Genomic DNA, 26,559 nt, shown 5'->3' with positions numbered 1-26,559 from the left:
TTTTTTTTTTTTCTTTTTGCTTTTTAAGGCTGCATCCGAGGCATATGGAAATTTTCCGGCTAGGGGTCGAAATGGAGCTACAGTTGCCAGCCTGCACCACAGCCACAGCAACTCAGGATCCAAGCCTCCTCTTCGAACTACACCACAGCTCACAGCAATGCCGGATCCCTGACCCACTGAGTGAGGCCAGTGATTGAACCTGCATCCTCATGGATACTAGTCGGATTCATTTCTGCTGTGCCACAGTGGGAACTCCCTCATGCCCACCTTTTATGTAATATCTTCTTCCTAACCGCAGGTTCCCAAAGAAGCTAAGTAGTCAATTAGAATATAGCATTTGAACAAGATAATCAGAAAGCAGAGTTGTCTTAATTGATAAATGTTTTTTCTAGGCTATAGGTTTAATGACCCATTCCTGCAATGAGATATATTATCTCTTTGACTTTAGAGGATATTTATACACATCAAAATCAGTTTTTCCTTGCCTTGATAGCACCAAATTGTTGGTCACTCAATAAAGCATTTTTTAGATACCATAGAGGACACTTCTACTCTATTCTATATTTTTGCTCAAATTATAATACATGTGATTAACTACAGTTTTCCTATTTTCCTATTTTGTTTTGTTTTGTTTTAATGGCCACACCCACCTACAGTGCATGGAAGTTTCAGGCTTGGGGTTGAACTGGAGCTGCAGCTGAGGCCTACACCATAGCCATGGCAACACTGAATCCGAGCCACATCTGCAACCTATGTCACGCTTGGGGAAACACCATTTCTCAACCTAATGAGCAAGGCCAGGGATTGAACTTGCATCCTCACAGAGACAATGTTGGGTCCTTAACCCACCAAGGCATGATGGTAACTCTTTTCCCACTGCTTTTAATACTCATTTCTTACAATTTTAATTTGGAACACAACCCTAGAGTTTTGTTCTTGGAGGCATTAAGTAAAAAATCCCCTTCTTCCCTGAACAATGAAATAAAATTATCTAATGCCTAAGTGTCGATAGATTTTCACTTAATCATATTCAGGTTTGAAAATTTAAGAAAGTAAAAATTTCCCTTGTGGCTCTGCAGGTTAAGAACCTGACTAGTATCCATGAGGATATGGATTCCATCCCTGGCCTCACCCAGTTGGGGCTAAAGAATCTGGTGTTGTCAAAAGCTATGGCATAGGTTGTGGATGCACCTAGTGCATCTAGTGTTGCTGTGGCCGTGGTGTAGCCTGTTGGCTACAGCTACAATTTGACCCCTAGCCTGGGAACCTCCATATGCTGTGGGTGTAGCCCTCAAAAGAAAAATAAAAGAAAAAGAAAATTTAAGAAAGTAAAACTAAGTTTAAAAACATACCATCTGTATTAAGAAGCATTCTTTGAAGGACTCTGCTGCTCTTAGTAGATTTAACAACCTTTCTCTGTGCCACATTTATGCTTTCATTATTTTACTTATTAAATTACACTTATTTCTTTCTGTACTTGCACTGCCTTGAAAGATTGTCCACTTCTTGATAAACACACATCTGTGTATATCATAGTCAGCCAAACTATGAACTGTGTATACTATATATACCTCTATATATACATTGGTTTTGCTCATTAGCTATTACAGATCAAGTTCAGGAAAACAATGCCGAATGGCTCACTGCATAATATTAACAGGCTGAGAAAAAAGTGTGGTTTCTCCTCTGTGCCTTCCAGGAAAAGAAAAGCTGTAAAGGAAAGCTCAATATTCAACCTCATCAATACAGAAAATTAGTTGCAATGGTCTGCCATTTCTTTGTGTTCATAGAAAGGTCAATTGCCATTGGAGAACTGCCCTCTTTTGAAGCAAGCTGTAAAAATGATATATTACTGGGCTTTTAGCCACCGTGATGTTCAGATGGACTTTTTACAGTTTCTTCAGTGAAAGTGTATGATCACATTTTCTGAAATAAACCATATTCAACACTAAGCAGTCAAATATGGAGGTCAAAAGGGCTGAATACACATACACACAGCCCTACTGTCTGAATCTTGAAATGTGAATGACAGCCTGGGTTTAAATCTGTTTCATTTCAAGATAGTACCTATATCTAAGGCTGTATAACTCTTGAGATAAAAAACAGAATTTAAGAAAAAAAGGATATAAAATTTCATTTCATAAACTCTGGCTCAAACTGTTATGGTTGCCAGTTACTGAATTTCAAAGGTTTTGGGACAATAATAATTAAACCTTCCATTAAAGTTGTATCTCTTAAACTCTCTTCTCCTGCTTCTTAAACCAATAAACACAAAAAATGTAAATGAGCAAAGATAATGTGTAAACTTGTAAAATGGCATTTAAATGAGAAAACACAACTAGCACAGTGCTTTGACACTTAGTGGGCACATCACAAAGAGCAAGTGTCTTCTATTTTATTAGGCAAATATCTGTAAGAGAGACAACTTGAACTTGGGATAGCATGGGCATGGAAAGACAGAAGAACTCAAATTAAAATCAGTATCTACCTATTTATATACTTGTGTCTAGGTTTTGTATCTTTTTTCTTTTCTTTTTTTTTTTTTTTTAAGGCCATACCTGTGGCATATGGAGGTTCCCAAGCTAGGGGTCAAATCGGAGACACAGCTGCCGGCCTACACCACAGCTCACAGCAACGCCAGATCCTCAACACACTGAGGGAGGCCAGGGATTGAACCTGCATCCTCATGGATACTAGTCAGGTTCATTTCTGCTGAACCACAATGGGAACTCCTGGTGTCTAGGTTTTAAATTGAGGTTTTAGGACTAAATTTGCTGAATTACAGGGTTTGGGGAAATTCAGCTTTAGTACTACCAAAAACTTCTCATAAACAATGTATGAGTGTTCAAGTTGCTCCAGACAAACTCACAAAAACTTGATTATTCCTTCTCACTATGAACATCCTTGTGGGTATATATGGTATTACAGTGGGTTTTAGTTTGCATTTCCTTGTGACTAGGAAGGTTGAACAATGTATTACATATTTATTGTCTAATATAACTGTTTTGGACTAAGTTGTATCTCTCCGCCAAAACTCCTATGTTGAAGTTCTGACCCCCAGTACCTTGGAATGTGACTCTATTTAGAGATAGGGCCCTTAACGGTTAAGTGAGGTCATATGTCTAAGTCCTAATCCAATATGACTGCTGTACTTATAAGAAGAGGAAGATGCATCAAGGATGCACATGCATAAAGCAAAGGCCGTGAGACAACAGAGCAAGAAGGCAGCTATCTGCAAGACAAGCAGAGAAGCCTCAGAAAAAATGAAACCTGCTGACACCTTGATCTTGAACTTCTAACTTCCAGAACTGTCAAAAAATAAATTTCTGTTGTTTAAGCCACACAGTCTTTGGTATTTTGTTATAGCAACCCTAGTAAACTAATAAGATAATATTTTCTTTTCTAAAAAGCCTAACCATGACAGTCCTAGAACACTTTTAGAAATAGTTCAATAATTTTAGGAAACTTGTTTTGAACCATATAAATCAATAATTTAAATTCATTACTTTAGAGCCAAAGAAATTAAAATAGCTACCTACAAAGCCAAAGAATATGAAAACAAACTATTTAGACTACCAAATTTCCAAATACCTAAATTAGCTACACAGTATTCTCAGAGGGAGAAAGCAACTTATAAAAGAAACGAGACGTGTGTGTGTGTGAATGTATATATGTATATAAACATCTATCTTAACAGTCATTTTGAGAATGCTGAATAGTGTATGTAGAAGGCTGAATGGTATTCACTTAGATCTAAATGTCACTCTGAAGCACAAACCCAAGTATTAAGAGGTCTCACATGCTGTGGGAGTGAATGACACTGGCCTAGGTCCTCCAGGATTTATTGGTGGGAGAGGCGGCATGGTGGGAGGTGAGGATCTTGACTGAATCTTCACTTCCACAGGTGATCCAGGCATTGCTGGCACTCTTTTGTCAGCACCAACTGTGGAGAACAAAAGGAAAGAAAGTCACAATTTTCTGTAAGGTAATGAAAACGGTGACAATTTAAAATACCAACATATCTGAGTTCCCATTGTGGCTCAGTGGTTAACGAATCCAACTAGGAACCATGAGGTTGCGGGTTTGATCCCTGGCCTCGCTCAGTGGGTTGAGGATCCAGCGTTGCCATGAGCTGTGGTGTAGGTCGCAGACATGGCTTGGATCCTGTGTTGCTGTGGCTGTGTGTAGGCTGGCAGCTACAGCTCCAATTAGACCCCTAGCCTGGGAACCTCCATATGCTGCGGGTGCGGCCCTAGAAAAGACCAAAAAAAGACAAAAATAAATAAATAAATAAATAAAATAAAATAAAATACCAACATATTTACCTAGAGGACTGAGAAGTTAAGAAGATGATTAACGTAACAGGCTAAATGGTGCCCCCCCATTAAAAATCAATTATAATACAAAAAAATTAAAAAAAAGAAAGACGAAATAAAATGGTGGTCCTCAAAATAGAGGTCTACATCTCTATGGACAAAACTGTGAATGTTTCCTTATTTGGAAAAAGGGTCCTTGAAGATGTAATTAGGTTAAGGATCTTGAGAAGAGGAGATCAGCCTGGATTATCAAGGTAGTTTCTAAATTCAATATGAATGATGTTCTTATAAGAAGAGGAGAAAAGACAGACACATACACAGATGGAAGAGAGACACAGGCCCACAGAGAGAACACGACGTGACAATGGAGGCAGTGACTGGAATGGTACCATCTATAAGCCAAGGAAGGCTAAGGCTTGTCAGAACCCACCTGAAGCTAGAAGACAGGTATAGAATAGATTCTTCTTCTGAATCTAGAAGATTCAGGAATTCATCAACTCTGCTGATTGATACCTTGGTTTTGGACATTTGGCCTCCTGAACTGTGAGAGAATAGTGTTGACTTAAGCTACCCAGTTTGCCGGACTTTGTTATGACAATTCAAGGAAACTAAGACAAGGCAAGCAACATCAAGTGGTGATGTGACATGAGAGTTAACAGCAAAGATAGTGGCTGAAAAGGAAGAAACCAAGTCATAAATTTAGCTTATCTCAGATCTGGCATTGCTGTGGCTGTGGGGTAGGCCAGCAGCTGCAGCTCTGAATCAACCCCTAGCCTGGGACTTCCATATGCTGCAGGTGTGGCCCTAAAAAGAAAAAAAAAAATTAGTAGGGGGAAAAAAAGCTAATGTGGGACTGTCCAGACCAGTAAACACCAACTGCATGGCATGGAAAAAGAATCATAATCAGTTGTATATAAATTGAATTACTACAAATGATGATGAAATAAATGTTTATATGTATCAACTATACCAAGTAAAGAGAAAAGTGGGATAAACATTTCCGATAACAGGCATGTCATTTATGATATACAGTAACCAAAAAGAAGAAAAAGAGAGCTGACCCTAAACTAAGCACAGGCTACTTCATCTACAGGGACAATTCATAATAAGCAGCTACTTGATAACACTAGATAGGAACAAATTCCAGAAAGTCATATTAGATAGATTAAACTTAATGATGTTAGAACTAGGTATAAGCTAATATGACTAAGACTTGATAATGAAGAGTAATGTTTTAATATCTTCAAGAATTTATTTTGGAGCTCCTGCTATGGCTCAGCGGCAATAAACCCAACTAGGATCCATGAGGACGTGGGTTCAACCCCTGGTCTTGCTCAGTGGGTTAAGGATCTGACATTGCCGTGAGCTGTAGTGTACGTCGCAGACGCAGCTCGGATCTGGCATTGCTATGGCTCTGGCACAGGCTGGCTCTGTAGCTCCAACTTGACCCCTAGCCTGGAAACTTGCATATGCCACAGCTGCGGCCCTAAAAAGAAAAAAAAAAAAGAAGTATTTTTCTCCATTAAAAGGAATTTGTTACCTACTTGGTTAATAATAGGGCCAGAGTTATTATAATCACCCTTTTTAAAGAATTTTTTTTATTACAGCATAGTTAATTTACAATGTTTGTCAATTTCTGCTGTACAGCACAATCACCTTTAAACTGAACTATGTTCCTCTCAGTAATTCCAAGCTTGTCACTAAAGTACCAGGTATTTATTCTCCAATAACTGCTAAATTTGATTTAAAGTATAAGAAATAGAGACAAAGGTTCAAATAAGAATATTAAATCAAAGTTTTCTTTCACTGTGATCATAGTTATAAACACAATTTAATATAAACATATTCGTGACACTGGCAACAAAGCACATCTTTGAACATTCAAGGGCACCTTCTAATTAGGAAAATATCCCCAAATATAATTACTATTATTATTATTATTATTGGCTACACCAGTGGCATGTGCAAGTTGCAGGGCCAGATATCAAACCCTCGCCATAGCAGCAACCGGAGCCACAGAAGTGACAACACTGGATCCTTAACTTGATAAACCAACAGGGAACTCTGCCCAAATATTATTTTTAAGCTTTAGTTTAGAGTAGCCACGTTTTGGAAAGATATAGTGAATACAGAGAGTCAATTAGGGAGCAACGTCCCCAAAGTTATAAGTCCCCGACAAAAATGTGTGGCTCTATGAGAGCCATGTGGGCAACACTCTGCCAGCCCTTCCCACCTTTCTGTCCAGGATATTTTCTTTGTAAAATTGATGGTTGTCCAGTCTGATTAGCAGATTAAATAGCTATTGCTTTGCCTTTTTCTACTTGACAGTGTTTTCTCAATGCCCTTCAGAGAACAGTTGACATGTTTCCAGCTCTTCCATCTGGGGCCCAGCTTTCTGGAGGGTGGGGGAAGAAAGGGGGGAAGGAACTGACAGTTGTCTCGCACTGTTATGTGTTGTGTATAGTGTATAACAACCTAGAGGGAGCCTTTCTTCAGACCACCTGCCTTTACAGCAAGGGCGCCAAAGGCCTGAGGAGGGCTTAGCAATGAGATGTGTTTTAGCATTCAGCACTTGACAGAATGAAAAACTGAGAGCAGCCCAAACACAGAACACTGAATCACACACCAAATGAAAATTTAGATACTAGGCAAAACCCATACTTCACAGAATATAGTTTACACATTAAAACTGCCCATCTCTTATTCATGTTCTACAAATCTACAAAACTAGTATCATTCTTCATGTTTCAGGCAAAAATGTTATCTAAAAGGAAAAGTATAGATACAGAGATTGAGAGGATTGGTGTGAATCCTTATTCTTTTATTTTTTTTCAGACTTTTTTTTTTTTTTTTTTTTTTTTGGTCACTTTAGGGCTGCACCCGTGGCATATGGAGGTTTTCAGCTTAGGGGTCGATTCAGAGGTTTAGCTGCGGGCCTAGGCCACAGCCACAGCAATGCCAGATTTGAGCTACATCTGCGACCTACACCACAGCTCATGGCAATGCCAGATCCTTAACCCACTGAGAGAGGCCAGGGATCAAACCTGTGTCTTCATGGATGCTAGTCAGATTCACTTCTGCTAAGTCTCGACCAGAACTCTGTGAATCCTTATTCTAATGACCTACATGAATTTTATCAAATCATTTCACCTTTCCAGGCCTCATTTTCAACATGTATAAAATGAGAGATAGTAAGACATATCTGGCAGGAAAGATGGAGGGCTTAGAAGTAATGGTTAGTGCTCGCTTTGGTAGCATGTACACTAAAATTAGAAATAATGCCCAATTATTAGGTATAAAGAAGGTACTCAATAAACAATAATGATGATACGAAAACATGAAGACTAGTGTCAAGTCCTGATTTTACCACTTAATTGTCTATATCCAAGTTAATATTAACATCTGTTCTCCATAGAAAATGGGTGTACTATCAGCAATTCACATGACTTCAGAGATATTGGTGGAATGATCTACGAAAGAACAGTTGCAAAAGTACCAAGTACAATGTCAGATGTATTTTTGTTGGAAGCTGGGTGGCATGACTGCACTTCAAGGTGTGAGAGCCCTATCCTGGTTAATAACCTGACAAATTCAGCAGTTGCTCAGTTGGTGGATACCGAGGCAGACATTTTAATCCTCTGCTTGGTGGCCAATGCATGCCTTTATTCATCACTTTTAGAGTGATTTTGTTTCTGAATTTTTATAAAACTGATATTTTATAAAACATCTAGCTGGATCCCTTGAAAGAACCAACATATTTTTGGCTCAATTCCATAGAATCTTAGAAAAACTTCAAGAAGAAATTATTTTTTCTTAAGGGAAGCCTCCTACACTGTTGGTGGGAATGTAAACTGGTACAACCACTATGGAAACCAGTATGGAGGTTCCTCAGAAAACTCAATATATAACTACCATATGATCCAGTAATCCCACTCATGGGCATATATACCCATAAAAGAGAACTAAATAATGCCATTTGCAGCAATATGAATACAACCAGAGACTCTCATACTAAGTGAAGTAAGTCAAAGAGAAAGACAAATACCATATGATATCACTTATATGTGGAATCTAAAATACAGCACAAATGAATCTGTCTATGAGACACAGACTCGTAGACATAGATAACAGACTTGTGGTTACCAAGGGTGAGAGGGGAGAGAATAGGATTGCCTGAAAGTTTGGGGTTAGTAGAGGCAAACTATTACATTAAGAACTATCCGTAATAAGTAATGAGGTCCTATTGTATAGCAAAGGGAACTATATCCAATCTCTTGGGATAGACCATGATAAAGGATAATAAAAGAAAAGGAATGTAGGAATTCCTGCTGTGGCATAGCGGGTTAAGAATCTGATTGCAGAGGCTGGGACTGCTGCAGGGCCTCAGGTTCAATCCTCAGCCTGGCATTGTTGCAGGTGCAGCTCGGATTCAATCCTTGGCCTGGGATCTTCCATATGCTGTCATAAAAAAAAGGAATGTGTGTGTGTGTGTGTGTGTGTGTGTATGCATGACTGGGTCACTTTGTTGTACAGCAGAAATTGGCATAACATTGTAAATCAACTATACTCTCATAAAAAATAAATTTAAAAAAGAATTATTTTTTCTTAAGTGTGACTTGAGCCGATAAACACCACTGCTCAAACATCAGAGATATAATGTGTCCTAAAAAATTAAAATAATCCTTAATTTTATCATAAAGGCTCACACTGGAGCTTCCTGGGGGCCTAGTGGTTAAGGATCTAGTGTTACTGCTGTAGCTGAGGTTTGATCCCTGGGCCAGGAACTTCCACATGCCATAGGCATGGCCAAAAAAAGAGAAAATTTCAAACTTAGTCTAAACACAGACTCTAAAGTTCAAAATAGTTGATAATATAGTCACTCTATCAGTTTGTGCTTTGGTTATTTTATTTTTTTGCTTTTTAGGGTCGCACCTGCAACAAATGGAAGTTCCCAGGCTAGGGGTCCAATCAGAGCTACAGCTGCTGGCCTATACCACAGCCACAGCAAAGCCAGATCCGAGCCGTGTCTGCAACCTATACCACGGCTCACGGCAAGGCCAGATCCTTAATCCACTGAGCAAGGCCACAAATCGAACCTACAACCTCATGGTTCCTAGTTGGATTTGTTTCCACTGTGCCACGATGGGAACTCCTGCTTTGGTTATTTTAAAGAAGCAAATAGAAATGGCTTCTACAGTCAACCTGTTTGGAATGATCAGTATTTCTGCACTATACATCTAAAAGATCTCAATTTAGCTTATTTTCCTCAGAGGTGGTAATCAGGAGCACTCAACCATATATTCCATTACCCAGAGTTCATCATAGATAAATATCTCAATGGCCAGAAAAAATGATTAACTCTAGTAGATTGTTAATCTGATTCAAGTAAATAAGAGAGTTCACTATGTCATACCAGCCATTATTACATGTATTATTGTTCCCCTCCCAGTAACCCTGTGTTGTGTTACCCCCAGAGACAGATAAAAAACACCATAGTCACAGCATCCTTCCCATCAAGATCACCATCTTTCACCTAAATCTCTTTCCCTTTTGCAGCCCTGGGAATTGTCCTTCTTTCCAGGTGTTTATGGGTAACCCTTTCCATCACATAATTATATTTTTCTTCTCTCATATTTATACATCTTCTATTTATCATTCCTTTGTCAACCTCAAAGTATTTTTTTTTTTTTTTGGTCTTTTTAGGGCCACACCTGAGGCATGTGGAAGTTCCCAGGCCATGGGTCAAATTGGAGCTGCAGCTGCCAGCCTACACCATAGCCACAGCAACACAAGGTCTGAACCACATCTGCGACCTATGCCACAGCTCATGGCAACACAGGATCCTTAACCCACTGAGCAAAGCCAGGGATTGAACTTGCATCCTCATGGATACTAGCTGGGTTCATTACTGATGAGCCACGACAGGAACTTCTCAAAGTAATTTTTTTTTAGCTATAAAGAAAAAGCAGTTCATAATGATTTGTAAATGCCCTCATTTGTGGACAATTTACCATACAGGATTCTTCTCAAGTAGCACTTACCCAGGACGTTTATGTTTGTGTTTAGTTACTTTCTTTCTCTGTCTTTCTTTTTTTCCTTTTCTGGCGGCACCTTCAGCATATGGAAGTTTCTGGGCCAGGGATAGAATCTGAGCCATCTGTGACCTGCACCACAGCTATGGCAATGCCGGATCCTTAACCCACTGGGTCACAGCAGGAACTCCAAATACTACTTTCTCTTAAAGCTACAGAATAATTCTACTTTTTAGTTTCATGTTTGATTTTTCAAATTCCTATGTGGGGAATAAATTGTACTACTCTTGCACAGAGAACTGTTTATTGCTTTGTTCTCTCTTTCAAAGTTTTCTATTTTTATAACATCCTTAGCATGTTGCACTATGGAGAGGTAAAATCATTATCCAGACACATTTTTCCATGTTTGTCCCTCTTTAGCTCAAGTTGTTTGGCTTTACGTTGTGGTAAGTGCTAAAGCATCACTGATTTTGTAAATGCATGTGTGTATATATATCTAAATATTTAAAATAACCAGAGAGTTCTTGTCATGGCACAGCCAAAATGAACCTGACTAATGAGATTACAAGTTCCATTCCTGGCCTCGCTCAGTGGGTTAAGGATCTGGTGTTGCCGTGAGCTGTGGTATAGGTCACAGATGCAGCTTGGATCCTGTGTTTCTGCACAGGCTGGCAGCTGTAGCTCCAATTTGACCCCTAGCCTGGGAACCTCCATATGCTATGGGTACAGCCCTAAAAAGCAATAAATAAATAAAATAAAAATAAAATAAAACAAATCAGACTCCTAACTAAGAAACAATTGTGATAGTTTAAAGATAACTATCTTGGGGAAGGTGGGGCAGAGGCAAAAGTAGGCAGCTTACTTTTTTTTGTGTATAAGGATACATTTATAAAGTTCAAAAATCAGTATGACATAAAAATAAAAACTCCCTGTTCCTGTCCTACATTCCCTACCTCATAGGTAACCATTTTTTTTTTTTTTTGTCTTTTGTCTTTTGTTGTTGTTGTTGTTGTTGCTATTTCTTGGGCCGCTCCCGCGGCATATGGAGGTTCCCAGGCTAGGGGTCTAATCGGAGCTGTAGCCACCGGCCTACGCCAGAGCCACAGCAACGCGGGATCCGAGCCACGTCTGCAACCTACACCACAGCTCACGGCAACGCCGGATCGTTAACCCACTGAGCAAGGGCAGGGACCGAACCCGCAACCTCATGGTTCCTAGTCGGATTCGTTAACCACTGCGCCACGATGGGAACTCCATAGGTAACCATTTTAATGTTTCTTATGTATCCATCCATTCTTTCTCTGTACAAAAGAGCAAACACAAAAATACTTATTCCATCCCCATTTATACAAAGGCAGCATAGGGAGACAGGATTAAGATGGCGGAATAGAAGGACTGGAGCTCACCTTCTCTCATAAAAACAACAAAATTACAACCAAATGCTGAACAACCTTCAACCAAATGGAATGGAAACTTTCAAAAAGATACCCTACTCCAGAAGACAAAGAGAGGCCACATCAAGAGGTAGGAGTGGCAATTATTCGATATAAGCAACCCCATACCTGCCGGGTGGGAAGACCACAGACTGGAAAGTTATTGTACCACAGAGACTCACCTACAGGACTGAGAGTTCTGAGTTCCACATCAGGTCCCCACGCCTGGGAATTTGGCATTGGGAGAAAGGGCCCCTGGAGAATCTGGCATTGAAGGCCAATGTGCACCTGAGCTCCATGGGGCTGGGGGAAACAGAGACCCCATTCTTTTCTTTTCTTTTTTTTTTTTGTCTTTTTTTGCCATTTCTTGGTCTGCTCCCGCAGCATATGGAGTTTCCCAGGCTAGGGGTCGAATCAGAGCTGTAGCTGCCGGCCTATGCCACAGCCACAGCAACGCGAGATCCAAGCTGCGTCTGCAACCTACACCAGAGCTCACGGCAACGCCAGATCCCCAACCCACTGAGCAAGGTCAGGGATCGAACCCGCAACTGCATGGTTCCTAGTCGGATTTGTTAACCCCTGCACCACAACAGAAACTCCAGAGACCCCATTCTTAAAAGGTGCACACAGGCTTTCATGTGCACTGGGTCCCAGGGCAAAGCAGAGGCTCCATAGGAATCTGGGTAGGACCTGACTGCGGCTCTTGGAGGAGCTCCTGGGAAAACAGGCAGTGACTGTGGCTCGATATGAGGGAATGGCATTGGAGGCAAAGCTCTCAAGAATATTCATCAGCATATATTCTCTAGAGGTGGCCATTTTGGGAAAATCTGGCCCCTCCCATGAGTGCTGAGAGGCCCCAGGCCAAACAATAATCCAGGTGGGATCACAGCCCCACCCATCAGTAAACAGGCTGCCTAAAGACCCCCCCCAGATACACAGCCCCCTTCAATCTCACCCAGTGACAAAGCCCCACCCACCAGAGGGATAGGAATCAGCCCTGTCTATCAGTGAGCAGGCACCAGTTGCTCCTATCAGGAAGCCTATAGCAAGCCCCGGTACCAACTTCAGCCACAAGGGGGGCAGACATCAGAAATAAGAGAGGCTACAACTCTATTTTCTACAAAAAGGACACCACACCAAAAACCTATAAAAATGAAAAGGCAGAGAAATAGAACTCAGATAAAGGAGCAAGAACCACCCCCCCGCAAAAACAAAAAACACCAGCTAAGTGATCTGGAGATTATCAGCTTCCAGGAAAAAGACTTTAGACTGATGATGCTGAAGATGATGCAAGACACTGGAAATAAACTGGAGGCAAAGATTAATAATTTGCAGTTAACACTGAGCAAAGAAATAGAAGATTTAAAACTTAAGCAGAGATGCAAAATACAGTAACTGAAATAAAAAAAATCATTAGAAGCAATGAACAGCAGAATACGGGAGGCAGAAGAACAAATAAGCAAGGTGGATGACAGACTAGTGGAAATCACTGATGTAGAACAGAAAAGAGAAAAAAGATTGAAAAGAATTGAAGACAATATCAGAGAACACTGGGACAATGGTAAACACACCAACATCCATATTATAGGGGTGCCAGAAGGTGAAGAGAGAGAGAAAGGGACAGAAAAAATATTTGAAGAGATAACAGCTGAAAACTTCCCTAACATGTGAAAGAAACCACTCACTCAAATACAGGAAGCATGACGAGTGCCATATAAAATAAACCCAAGGAGGAAAACCCTGAGACACATCTTAATCAAACTGACCAAAATTAAAGACAAAGAGAAAATACTGAAGCAGCTAGGGAAAAGAAATAAATAACATACAAGAGAACCTCAAGAAGGTTATTGGCAGATTTTTCAGCAGAAACTCTGCAGGCCAGAAGAGAGTGGCAAGATATACTTAATGGGATGAGAGGAAAAAACCTCTGACCAAGATTACTTTACCCAGCACGGCTCTCATTCAGATCTGAAGGAGAAATCAAAAGCTTCACAGATATACAAAGGCAGCATAATTAGACAGAGTATCCCCCCAAATGGCACTTCTGTAGCCATGCCTTTTGCCATGTGTCAGAAAATGGGATCTATTCCTCTATTCCTGAACTCTGACTTGCTTTGGCTACTATAATGTGATTTAAGTGACAGAGTGCCAGTGTCTTTGAAACCTGACCCTGCCATGCAAGCAAATCAGACCAGTCTGCTGGAGGATAAGACCACATGGAGCAGAGATGAGTTATACCAGCTAAGGCCAACTGATCCTCAAACATGTGAGAGCCTAGCCTCATGAGTGTGACCTGTAGTTAGCTGCTTGCAGACAAATGAATGAGTGAGAACAACCAAGAGCAGAACTTCCTGATTCATGGATTCATAAGCAAAAAAAAAAAAAAAAAAAAAAAAAGCTTAATAGTTTGTTATAACAATAGACCAATAAGCAACTGATCTATAACCACAAATAAACTATACTTTCTTTGGTTCTTTCTTTTATAATTTTACAGTATGTCCTAAAATGCTTAATTCCATAATTTTTAAAAACAAATGCATGACATTTCATTGTGAGGATGTATCACAATTTAAACAATTCCCTACTGATAAAAAACTGGATTGTTTCCAAACATTTGTAGCTGAATTTTGAGGCTCTCTAAATCTCATTCTACTGACCGTCCTGTATTTGCCAGGATTTGGGAAAGAGATAAAAAAGACAGGGTCCTGAGTTATGAGAAAGACATATTTTTTTCAGGGCAAGGATCAAATTTGAGCTGCAGATGCAACCTATGCCACAGGTGCCGCAACACTGGATACTTAACCCACTGTGCTGGGTCAGGGATTGAACCTGTGCTTCAGCAGCAATCCAAGCTGCCACAAGAGACAACACTGGATCCTTAACCCACTGCGCCACAACAGGAACTCCTCAGATATATTTAAATGTGTATAAAATACTAAGAAAATAGGAGTTCCTGTCGTGGCTCAGCAGTAACGAGCCCAACTGGTATCCATGAAAATGCGGGTTTCATCCCTGGCTTTGAACAGTGGGTTAAGGATTCAGTGTTTGGGATGCAGCACGGGTCACAGCTGCAGCTCTGATGCAACCCCTAGCCTGGGAACTTCCATATACTGCAGATGCGGCCTTAAAAAAAAAAGAAAGAAAGAAAGAAAGAAACTAGGAAAATAAAGAAGTAGAAGCATTACTTACTAATGAAGGCCAGGGAAGTCTAACAGATCATGAAGCAGCTTATTGGGAAGGCTACAGGAGTTTTAAAGGCAGCACATAAGGACAAAAGCATGAAGGATATAATCTGAATAGTGTCCCTAAAGTTAGGATTAGACCAAGGGAAAAATCAGGAAAAAGATTTTCTTGACCACAATTTCTCTTTAGCACTGCCAAGCATAGTTAAGTATACTAAATGTGTAAGTCAGATGAGAAGTATTTCCAAAACTGACAATTTAAATCTGCTAAAGACAGAGAAAAGAACATCAAAATTACTACTGCACTTATAGGCTTATAAGGCCGGCTACACTGATTATGTATGTACATTAGTACATGCTTAAGGATGAGCACTTCTCCTCCTTAAAGCTCTGCCACAAACCTGACAACACATCCAATTTTCTAACAACGTGTAGACTTCATACGCAGAGATAGCCAGGAATAACTGTTTACAATGACAGATAACTTATTATTCAACAAAAACTGAAGCATAAGCATCAAGTAAAGAAATTACCAGAAAATATTTTACAAGGGACCTTGAAGACAGAGCCCAATTAAAACAAAAAACACTTACAACAGAAATTGAAAAAACAAATTGTTCCATTCCATTCATAAATACATTGGAAAATTAATTATCTAATACATTCCTATAGCTTAGGGATCAAAAAACTTTTTCTGCCAAGGGTAACATAATATTTTTTGCATTTTGGGCCATATGGTCTCTGCCACAACTATTCAATTCTGCTGTGCTGGTACAGTAGACAATACACAAAGGAATGGCTGTGTTGCAGTAAAACTTTGTTTGCAAAAACAGGCAGTAGGCCATAGCTTCCTGACCACTGCTACAGTTGATTTAAAAACTTGAAAAATGCATGTCTAATTTTTTTTCTTCCTTTTTCGGTTCCATAGGCACATGGATGTTTTTGGGCCAGGGACTGAACTGGTACCACCACAGAGACAACTCCCCAAATGTCTAATTCTTAGTTTACTTCTTATTTCTATGCCTATAAAGCCTTTTTTTTTTAGGAGTTCCCTGGTAGCTTAGAGAGTTATGAATCCAATGTTATCACTGCTATGGCTAGAGTCACTGCTGTGCTTGAACTGCTGCTATGGCATGGGTTTGATAACTGGCCTGGGAACTTCTGTATGCCACAGGCACAACACCAACACCCCCCCACCCCTCCAAAACCCAGTCTTTAAAAAAACCACATCCACTGAAGTGGTTCATCTTAATAACATTTTTATTTTCTTAAGACTGGATATAAAGAGAGTTTTACATACTGACCTCCAAGGCAAATCACATATAAAAAAATAAAAAATTAAAGATAGCACTATTTAAAGACAGAACACTAACAACATGAAGTCAGAGCTGAGGAACTGCAAAAAGGATGCTAGTTATCTGATGTTCTTCCAAAAATCAGACAGAGCTAAAAGAAGAATACCAAAGATGACCAGCACACCTGTGAAGGATTACTTCCTTCATGATTATGCTTATTTCCTCCTTAGTCATCTCTTTGTCTCTATCTTCTACCAGTTCCTCTGACACCAGACACAGAGATAACCCAGAATATATAATTAACTCTAACAACTTGATAAGAAACAACCCAACTTTAAGAATGTGCAAAAAGATTTAAAGGCACAATTCCCAAAAGAAGATATATATACAAACGGCTGATAAGGATATAAAAAAGATTTTAGACATACTAGTCATCAAAGAAGCCAAAATCATAACATCAACAAAATAGAAAACACTACTGATATGAGATTCATTCAATACATGGATGAATACCAAAAGCATTAAGTGAAAGATGCCAGACACACAATGGAACTACTTACTGTATTATTTTACATACAACTTTAGACAAAACAGTATTAGTGATAAAAAGCAGGTAAGTGCCTGGGGCTGATGGAAAGAAACTGGCTACAAAAGGGCACATTCACTATATTAACAGATTTTTGATTTCTTAATTTTTATGGCCATGCCCATGGCAGCATGTGGACGTTCCCAGGCCAGGAATCAATCTTGCACCACAGCAGTAACCAGAGCCATAGCAGTGACAACACCAGATCCCTAATGAGCCACCAGGGAACTTCCTTATCAGATTTTTTAAAAATCACCTTAAAATTAACTTTATAATTACAGAAAAGCATTCAGTAAAACCCAATTTCTGGAGTTCCTGTCGCAGCTCAGCAGAAACGAAATCTGACTAGCATCCATGAGGACGAAGGTTCTATCCCTGGCCTTGCTCAGTGGGTTAAGGATCTGGCATTACTGTGAACTGTGGTATAGGTTGCAGACATGGCTCGGATCCTGCATTGCTGTGGCTGTGGTATAGACCAGCAGCTACAGCTCCAGTTTGACCCCTAGCCTTGGAACCTCCATATGCCACAGGTGCGGTCTTTAAAAAAAATAAATAAATAAATTTACACCCATGAATTTTAATAAAACTAGAAACAGAAGATCAATTCCTTAACTTAATAAAGGATCTCTTCTAAAACCCCATATACTCAGTGGTGAAATATTATAAGCATTGCCTTTCAACTCTGAAAGATAAAGGATGCCCAGTATCAATGCTTTTATTCAACATTTTCTCAAAAGTCAAGCCACTACAGCAGGACAGTTAACCAATGCTAATGGGCATAAGGATTGGAAAGAAAATTATCTTTTTGTACACACCAGATGACTTTCGATACAGAACAAAGAGACTCTATCACCCAATATTAGAATTAACATCCACGTTCAGCAAGGTTGCTAGATAAAAGTCCAATATTGCAAAAATTAATTATACTCCTATGTATCAACAATAAACAGTAATTTCAAAAATATATTTATGTACAACAAAAATTATAAACCACCTAGGAACAAACCTCATACAGTTATATAAAATCTTTTTTTTTTTTTTTCTTTTGTCTTTTCTAGGGCCGTACCTGCAGCATATAGAGATTCCCAGGCTAGGGGTCTAATCGGAGCTATAGCTGCTGTGAGTGACTGTTACACTGTGTTTTCTTATTTTGTACACTTGAAATATTTTCTAAGAAAAGAAAGATCACTAGCTGCAATGGGGAAACTGGTGAGAGAGAGATCATAATGCAGGAATAAATTACAAGGTTGTTATAGTGGGAGATGATTGTAGTTTTGGATAGGAGTAGCAATAGGAATGGAAAAATTGAGGTAGATTTCAATATTTAGTTAGAATAGACAGGACTGGTTGACTGATTAGATGTGGAGGATACGTCAGGATATCATCTGGAATTATCAACCAAAACAGAGGCCTCCAGAGAGAGAATGAGTATGTTGGAGGGGAGAGAAATAATGAGCTCAGTATTGGACACACTGCTTTCATGTGGCCTCTGAGATAGCCAAGTGGAAGTTTCTAGTTGATATAATTCAGAAGTTTGGAGTTGAACAGTATGGTCTAGAACTGTGAGTTGTCAATGAAAAAGTGAGGAAATTACAGCTATGAGAGGCTGAAAGGAAAAGATGTGATGTTTCAAAATACACTAAATTAAATTATGCTTTTTTGTTTGTTTGTTTGTTTGTTTGTTTTAGGGTCACACCTGTGGCATATGGAGGTTCCCAGGCTAGGGGTTAAATTGGAGCTGTAGCTGCTGGCCTATGCCATAGCCACAGCCACGCAACTCGAGATTTAAGCTGCATTTGTGACCTATACCACAGTTCACAGTAACACCAGATCCTTAACCTACAGAGCAAGGTCAGGGATCGAACCTGCATCCTCATGGGTGCTAGTCAGATTTGTTTCCACTGAGCCATGACAAGAACTCCAAATTATGTTTGATTTTTATCCTCTTAACTTTTACCTCATTTTCAGTGTTGTTTAAGAATAGACAGTGACTGGGAGTTCCCATTGTGGGTCAGTGTAGACTAGCAGCTGCAGCTCCAATTTGACCCTGAGTCTGGGATCTTCCACATGCTGCAAATTCGGCCTAAAAAGCAAAAAAAAAAAAAAAAAAAAAAAAAAAAAAGAATACACAGTGACTATTATACACCAAATATTTGTTCATACTTTATTTCAGGTCCTCTTCTTCAGGCTACTAATCAGTTTCTTTGGATTAGTCATAAAGTCAAAGATTTATAAGATGTTTACAAGCGCCTTACTCTCACCATTTCTCATATTCTGCCATCTGTCCATACTGTTTCACAGAATCTTCTGCTTAGCATTTCTCTACGGATGTTTTCAGTTCCCAGTTCTCCAGCACCAGGCTCAGTTACCCATGTCCATCCTCTATCTACCAAAGCCCTTGTAGAACAATACCACTCACAGGGAAAATATGAATAAGGCAGAAAATGAGGACAGGGGGTTCTTGCTGTGGCACAATGGGACTGACGCCATGTCTGGAGTGCTGGGATGCAGGTTCAATCCCCAGCTGGGTACAGTGGGTCGTGGGATCTGGTATTGCTGCAGCTGCAGTGTAGGTGGCAACTGTGGCTCAGATCTGATCCCCTGGCCCAGGAACTCCATACGCTGTGGGGCAGCACCCCACTACACCAAAAAACCCCCAGAGTTCCCATTGAGGCTCAGTGGGTTAAGAACCTCATTAGTATCCATGAGGATGCAGGTTTGATCTCTGGCTTCGCTCAGTGGGTTAAGAATCTGGTGTTGTGGCAAGCTGCAGTGTAGGCTGCAGACAGGGCTCAGATCTGGTGTTGCTGTGGCTGTGGTGTAGGCTGGTAGCTGTAGCTCTGACTTGACCCCTAGCCTGGGAACTTCCATGTGCCACAGGTGAGGCCCTTAAAAAAAAAAAGGACAGAAAAAAACATGCTAAGAAAGATGTTACTTTCCTAGATTGGAATATGAAAAAAAGTATAGTTGATTTTTATGGAATTAATCTTTTTGGTATCTTAGTTTGGCTGTTATAACAAAGTATTACCAAAAATAACAAGTTATCAACAACTGGGTGGCTTCAGTAACAGATTTATTTTCTCAAAATTCTAGAAGCTAGATGTCTGAGAGGGTTGTTGTCAGGATTAGTTTCTTCTGAAGCCTGGCTTATAAGTAGCTGTCTTCCCCCTGTTTCTTCTCATGGTCTTCCCTTTGAAGATATCTATGTCTGAATTCTCTTCTTTTAAGGACACTAGTCATACTGTATTAAGGTCAGTCCTAATGACCTCATTTTAACTTGTTTACCATCTTAAAGACCCTACCTCCAAATTCAGTCACATTCAGAGGTATTGGGGATTTAGAACTTCAGTATACACAATTCGGTCCTATAATAGTGGGGTTGGGGAGGGATGAAAAAGGAATTTAGGTTAAGGAGGTTGTGCAGCTTCTCCTGAACTGAATTTTAGTATTCTATTTATTCAAAAACAGCTGAAAACCTATAAGGTATGCTACTGCTGAGGATAGAGCAGTACATAAAACAAAAGTAAATAAAACAATCTAAATGTCCATCGATAGATGAATAGATAAAGATGTGGTATGTAAACACACACACACACAATATACTACTCAGACATAAAAAAAGAATGGAACATGGATGGACCTAGAGATTATCATACTAAATCATAAAGAGAAAAACAAATACCATATAATATCACTTATATGTAGAATCTAAAATATGATACAAATGAACTTATTTATGAAACACAAAGACTCACAGACTTAGAAAACAAATTTAGGGTTACCAAAGGGGAAAGTGATGGAGGGATAAATTAGGAGTTTGGGATTAGCAGATATAAACTACTATATGTAAAACAGGTAAACAACAAGGTCCTACTGCACAGCACAGGGAACTATATCCAATTCTGTAGGGAACTATATATAAGCCCTCATGGAATAAAATATCAAAAAGGATATACATATATTTATATAACTTAATCACTTTGCTATACACCAGAAACTAACACAACTTTGTAAATCAACTATACTTCAATTTAAAAAATAAATAAATAAATAGAGGAGTTCCTTTGTGGCACAGCAGGTTAAGGATCCAGCACTGTCACTGCAACAGCCCAGGTAGCTGCTGTGGTGAGGGTTTGATTCCTGGTCTGGGAACTGCTATATGCTGCAGGCACAACTACAAAAAAGAAAAAAAGAAAATGAGCAGTACTATGTTAAGTCATCATGTGGTACACCTTAAACTTGGTGTTTAAGGTATGTTGATTATATTTCAATAAAAATGAAAAGAAATAAAAGAAAATACATTTTTTAAAAAAAGAAAGAAAATGAGCAATCAGGAAAATGAGAAAAAAAAAAAAAAAACAGAAGCCAAGTAAAGAGTATGATCTGCCAAAGTGTAGGCACTGTGAATTTCAAAATTAAATATACAAATATTCATATAGGAATACATTCTAGCTGTTTAGGTTATTATAGGGATCAGACCTATGATTAAGAAAGTCCCTTTCAGAACCAAATATTTTAAAACTTTGGCTTTTGCTGAAGTACCCACTGTGGTACAACAAGATTGGTGGTATCTCTTGAGCACTGGGATGCGGGTTCAATCCCTGGCCCAGCACAGTGGGGTTAAGGATCTGGTGTGTTGCAACTATACCTCGGAACTCTATATGCCACTGGGAGGTCAAAAAAGAAAAAACAAAACAAACAACAACAACAAACCAACTTTGGCTTTTGTAAAAACATCAACAAACCAGAATATAACTACAAAAAAGCTTAGAACAAATATAATAGTTGTAGCAAAGGATACAAAAGCATTTAAGAGACTGCATACAAATCTCACTCCAGAACTTAATTGGGACAAGTCAAGTACAATGGATAAAGTGTTTTAGGCTAGATAAAACAGATAAAATCTTTCTTCCTCTCCCAATTTAAGACTGTCTCTCTTACAAGAAACAGAATATATAGTAAAGATGAAAAGGCTAGTATGCAGCAAAAGATAAGAAGGGCAGTCTGACAAATGGCCCAAATTCCAAACCAGCTGGAGATTTAAGTCCTTGAGGAGTCAAATACAGGCTATTGTAGAAGAAAGATGTCTAGGCAGGAAACTAGATATGGCTTTGAATCCTGATTGTTCTGCCATTTTACTAGCTGTGGGACCTTGCACAAGTCACCAGAGCCCTGCTCCTCACCCATAACATGGAAGGAAGGGAAGTGCTGAAAGGCCAATAAAGTACAAACTAAGGGAGCGCTCTGTTACACTAATCTCCTATAAAATATTAGACAGCTATCCATCAGAAATGTATTAGCAATCATTATGCCATTGTATGTTGAAAGTAACTAAAGAGTCTCTTCCAATGCTAATGGTTTTAATATTTAAAGATATGTTCTAACTGCCTGCCAACATCAAAACCATATTGATAACCTTAATGCAAGTTAAAAGCAGCAGCAACACAGCTGACTTGATAATGTAAATAGGGAAAAGTGAAATATGGATTGTTGCTTCTCAGCTCCAACAAATGTTTATTTGGAATAATATAGTTATTCTATTCCAATTGCACACCATCTGTTTCAAGTCTCCATCAAGTTAATATTTCTCACATGAACAGAATGACTTATTACATTTGATTAGCATCTTGCCTTACGGTGAATGTTACCCCTACTATTAAATCTACTAATCTAAATCTCAACCTCTTAACATTGTGCAGCAATTACAGCTCTGGCCAAGTACATGCAGCCAAAGTGAGGTAACTCACTGTCGGACAATGAGCTAACTCTGGTCTTTTGGGTCAAATAAAATTCTTCTTAACATTTTTTTTTTTTTTTTTTCTGGAGACAGGGAGAAATGATAAATTTCTCACACAGATAGTTAACGACTTTCCTAAGATTCAAACCCAGGTGTCTCTGGTTCCACCTACTGATGCATCTATGCTACAGTTTCTCTGGGACACAAAACCTTCTAGAACACCAGTAAATCCTGAACAATACACCAGTAAACCCTAAAATATATCAGAAAGAGTTCCCATCTTAGCTCAGCCGTTAACAAGCCCGACTAGTATCCATGAGCATGTGGGTTCGATCCCTGGCCTTGCTCAGTGGATTAAGGATCTGGAATTGCCATGAGCTGTAGTGTAGGTCGCAGAAGCAGCTCAGATCCTGCACTGCTGTGGCTGTGGCTTAAGCCGGCAGCTGTAGCTTCAATTCGATCCCTAGCCTGGGAACCTCCAGATGCCATGGGTGCAGCCTTAAAAAGACTATCTATCTATCTATCTATCTATCTATCTATCTATCTATCTATCTATCTATCTATATATCACAACATATTACTCACCCCATCTCCTCTGTTCTACTCTAGCTCAAGCCACTGTCACCTCTCACCTGTACTACTGCAACTGCCTCCTAACTATTCTTTCTGCTTCTGCTTTTGTCCCTTCCAATCCATTTGTAAGAGCTTAAGTGCTGATTTTTTAGATATTGTCACAGATCTATTTAAACTCCTCTAATGCCTTCCCATTACTCTTAGAATAAAATACAAAGTCTTAACCTTGGCTTAAATGCAATGATCTACTCAGGAGTTTCACTGTGGCTCAGCAGGTTAAGAATCCAACTAGTATCCATGAGGATATGGGTTCGAATTCTGACCTTGCTCAGTAGGTTAAAGGATCCGGCATTGTGTGAGCAGTGGTGTAGGTCACAGACTCAGCTCAGATCTGATTTGATGTGGCTGTGGTATTGGCTGGCAGCTGAAACCCCGATTCAACTGCTAGCCTGGAAATTTCCATATGCCACAGCTTTGGCCCTAAAAAGAAAAAAGGTCTAGCCAGCAGTTCTCAAAGAGTGGTCTAGAAACACTTGGAGGTTCTGGGGAGGTGGGGTGGTCAAAGCAACAATCATCATCATCATCATCATCAAAGGTTATCTGCCTTATTTACTCCTTTATGAGTATACAGTGGGTTTTTCCAGTAACGGCATGATGAATGACACCTTGAGAGTTCCTGTCGTGGTGCAGTGGTTAACGAATCCGACTAGGAAACGTAAGGTTTCAGGTTCGATCCCTGGCCTCGCTCAGTGGGTTAAGGATCCGGCGTTGCTGTGAGCTGTGGTATAGGTTGCAGACGCGGCTCGGATCCAGTGTTGCTGTGGCTCTGGCGTAGGCCGGCGGCTATAGTTCCGATTAGACCCCTAGCCTGGGAACCTCCATATGCCGTGGGAGCGGCCCTAGAAAAGGCAAAAAGACAAAAACAAAAACAAAAAAACAAAAAAAACCAACAACTGTTAAAGAGCCACTCTTCTACTGCTTTGAAAAATACTTTTCAGGAGTTCCCGTTGTGGCGCAGTGGTTAACGAATCTGACTAGGAACCATGAGGTTGCAGGTTCAGTCCCTGCCCTTGCTCAGTGGGTTAAGGATCCGGCGTTACCGTGAGCTGTGGTGTAGGTTGCAGATGCGGCTCAGATCCCACGTTGCTGTGGCTCTGGCATAGGCCGGTGGCTACAGCTCTGATTCGACCCCTAGCCTGGGAACCTCCATATGCCGCGGGAGCGGCCCAGGAAATAGCAAAGAAGACAAAAAAAAAAAAAAAAACTGTTCATAAAGGTCTTCTTTATATTAACATGTAATAGGATTATTTAGAGGGAATTAATATTTTAAAAATCTACTCTAATTTCAGATGAGAGTGTGTACCTCCCATTAAAAAAAAAATTCTTTGGTGCAAAGATATCCTGAAACCAAAGAGTTTGAGAACTGCTGAGCTAGCCTATGCCTATCTGTCCAATCTCTTGTCCTACCTGTCTTGCCCTCCCTATGCATTGGCTATGCTGACCTCCTTTCTACTTCTCAAATACCCTGAGAACTCCCACTTCAGTGCCTTAGCTCAGGCTATTCCTTTGGCCTAGAACTGGTTTCCTCCAAGTTGTTGCATGGCTGACTCCTTATTCAGATGTCAGTCAGCACAGATGTCACTTCCTCAGAGGGAGCTTCCCTAAGTCACTCTCTAGTCTTCCGACCAGACCACCAAATAAGCATTATTTTCTTCATTGCACTTATTACCACTGTACCAGTCAAGAAAGTATATAGTTTGCTTGATTGATCCCATCTTTGGGGAGATAAAGGCCCTGTTCTATTTCTTTACCATACCCCTAGTACCTAGATAGGCATTATCTTCTCTCACATCTCATTTCCAATGAATCAGCACAACCTTGTCACTTCTATCTTTTCATACCCATCTTCAACCCTCTTTCTACTCAAGAGACACTGAGATTAGTCCCTCATTTCTCTAACTGAACTCTGAGATTCAACTTATACTGTACTTGATTTCAACAAGAATCCCTACTCTCTTGTATTTTGTTCCTCAAAGGGATGTTCACAGTTCTCAGCTGCTAAACTCTGACACTCACCAGCATCCACTCTCATCAACGGTCCTATATTCTAATTAGGAGGTTCTCCTCTAAGTCATGATCATTCTGTCTCCATTTCCTAGAAGTCCCTCCCCCTTCTCTAGATACATTTAAATCTTCTTGCTTTTGTTCCAATTTGTTGGTCCTGTTTCCATCTATTGTCACCATGCCTAGGACACTAACAAGCAAAAATAGTGGTTTGATAACCATTAGTTGATGAATGGGGGTAGGGGTTTGGGGGGGATGTAAAAGGTAATCACGCGACTTAGTTTTGTTGAAGCATGATGTTAACAGCACAAGTAGGAGTTGCCATTGTGGTTCAGTGGACTACGAACCCGACTAGCATCCATGAGGATTCAGGTTCAATCCCTGGTCTCGCTCAGTGGGTTGAGGATCCGCCATTGTCCCCAAGAGCTGTGGTGTAGGTTGCAGATGCAGCTCGGATCCCCCGTTGCTGTGGCTATGGCACAGGCTAGAAGCTACAGCTTTGATTCGACCTTCCATATGCTGCAGGTGTGGCCCTAAAAAGACAATAAATAAATAAATAAATAAATAAGTATAAGCAAGTTACATTTACTTTAATTCTAGGCCACAGACTGTTCTGTAAATCTTAAAGACTCATACTTTACTTGACACTAAGGAGACAAAGCAAGTACAAAGAGCTATATAATAAACCCATCAGTATCCCTTTAAAAAAAATCACTTCTCTGGAGGCCCCACAGTGGCTCAGTGGTAACGAACCCAACAAGTATCCATGAGGATGCAGGTTTGATCCCTTGCCTTGCTCAGTGGGTTAAGGGTGAGCTGGAGTGTAGGCTGCAGATGAGGTTCAGATCTGGCATTGCTGTGGCTGTGGCATAGGCCAGCAGCTACAGCTCTGATTGGACCTCTAGCCTGGGAACTTCCATGTGCCAAGGTGAAGCCCCAAGAAGACAAAAAAAAAAAAAAAAAAAAAAAAAAAAATCCAAAAAAAAACACAACAAATCCAAAAATACCTGTACTATTAATGTATCATCACACAATACTTAAAACATTACAATATAAAAAAGCTGAATGTCTATGTTTTTAAATTGCTGGGGATTATCACAGACTAATGCAGACACCAAATCTTTTGTTCATATAATTCTCTCCTCCATTGGCCTTTCCATCCCAAAGATGTTATATGCTTGTACAATGCAAAGGTATATGTACCCAGTCCCAGTTTTCAAATAGTTAAAGTAACCACCACCAAAAAAAGAAGAAAAAAGAAAAAAAGAGAGAGTGAGCGAGCGAGCGAGAGAAAAGAAAAAAACAAGCTCTAGATTCAGACAGATCAGGATCCAAATTGAG

The 26,559-nt window shown here is 39.8% G+C and overlaps 1 protein-coding gene and 1 long non-coding RNA gene across 51 annotated transcripts in view; one reads left to right on the top strand and one right to left on the bottom strand.

Annotated features, from left to right (window-relative positions):
• LOC146395264 (uncharacterized) overlaps positions 1–26,559 on the top strand; it is a 624,884-nt gene that overhangs the window by 366,230 nt on the left and 232,095 nt on the right. The gene's annotated exons all lie outside the window — the stretch shown is intronic.
• CBFA2T2 (CBFA2/RUNX1 partner transcriptional co-repressor 2) overlaps positions 1–26,559 on the bottom strand; it is a 168,022-nt gene that overhangs the window by 44,140 nt on the left and 97,323 nt on the right. For 34 of the 50 annotated variants that reach the window (XR_014832197.1, XR_014832198.1, XM_085003619.1 and 31 more), the window contains one exon: positions 3,800–3,943. Coding sequence is in view for 37 of the 50 variants with exons in the window: in XM_085003615.1 (XP_084859741.1) it covers positions 3,800–3,943 (144 nt within the window). In the remaining 13 variants the exon portion in view is untranslated. Of the gene's footprint in view, positions 1–3,799; positions 3,944–25,565; positions 25,752–26,559 lie in introns of all 50 variants that reach the window. The other 16 variants (XR_014832200.1, XM_085003590.1, XM_085003595.1 and 13 more) reach the window with 1 other exon arrangement.

This window comes from Sus scrofa, chromosome 17 (assembly GCF_054392235.1).
Source record: "Sus scrofa isolate SSC_HxYL_T2T_F1_AM1 chromosome 17, Sscrofa_HxYL_maternal_Yorkshire_Landrace_v2.0, whole genome shotgun sequence".
In the NCBI taxonomy this organism is placed as follows: Eukaryota; Metazoa; Chordata; class Mammalia; order Artiodactyla; family Suidae; genus Sus; species Sus scrofa.
This window is presented reverse-complemented; position numbering and strand designations above follow the sequence as displayed.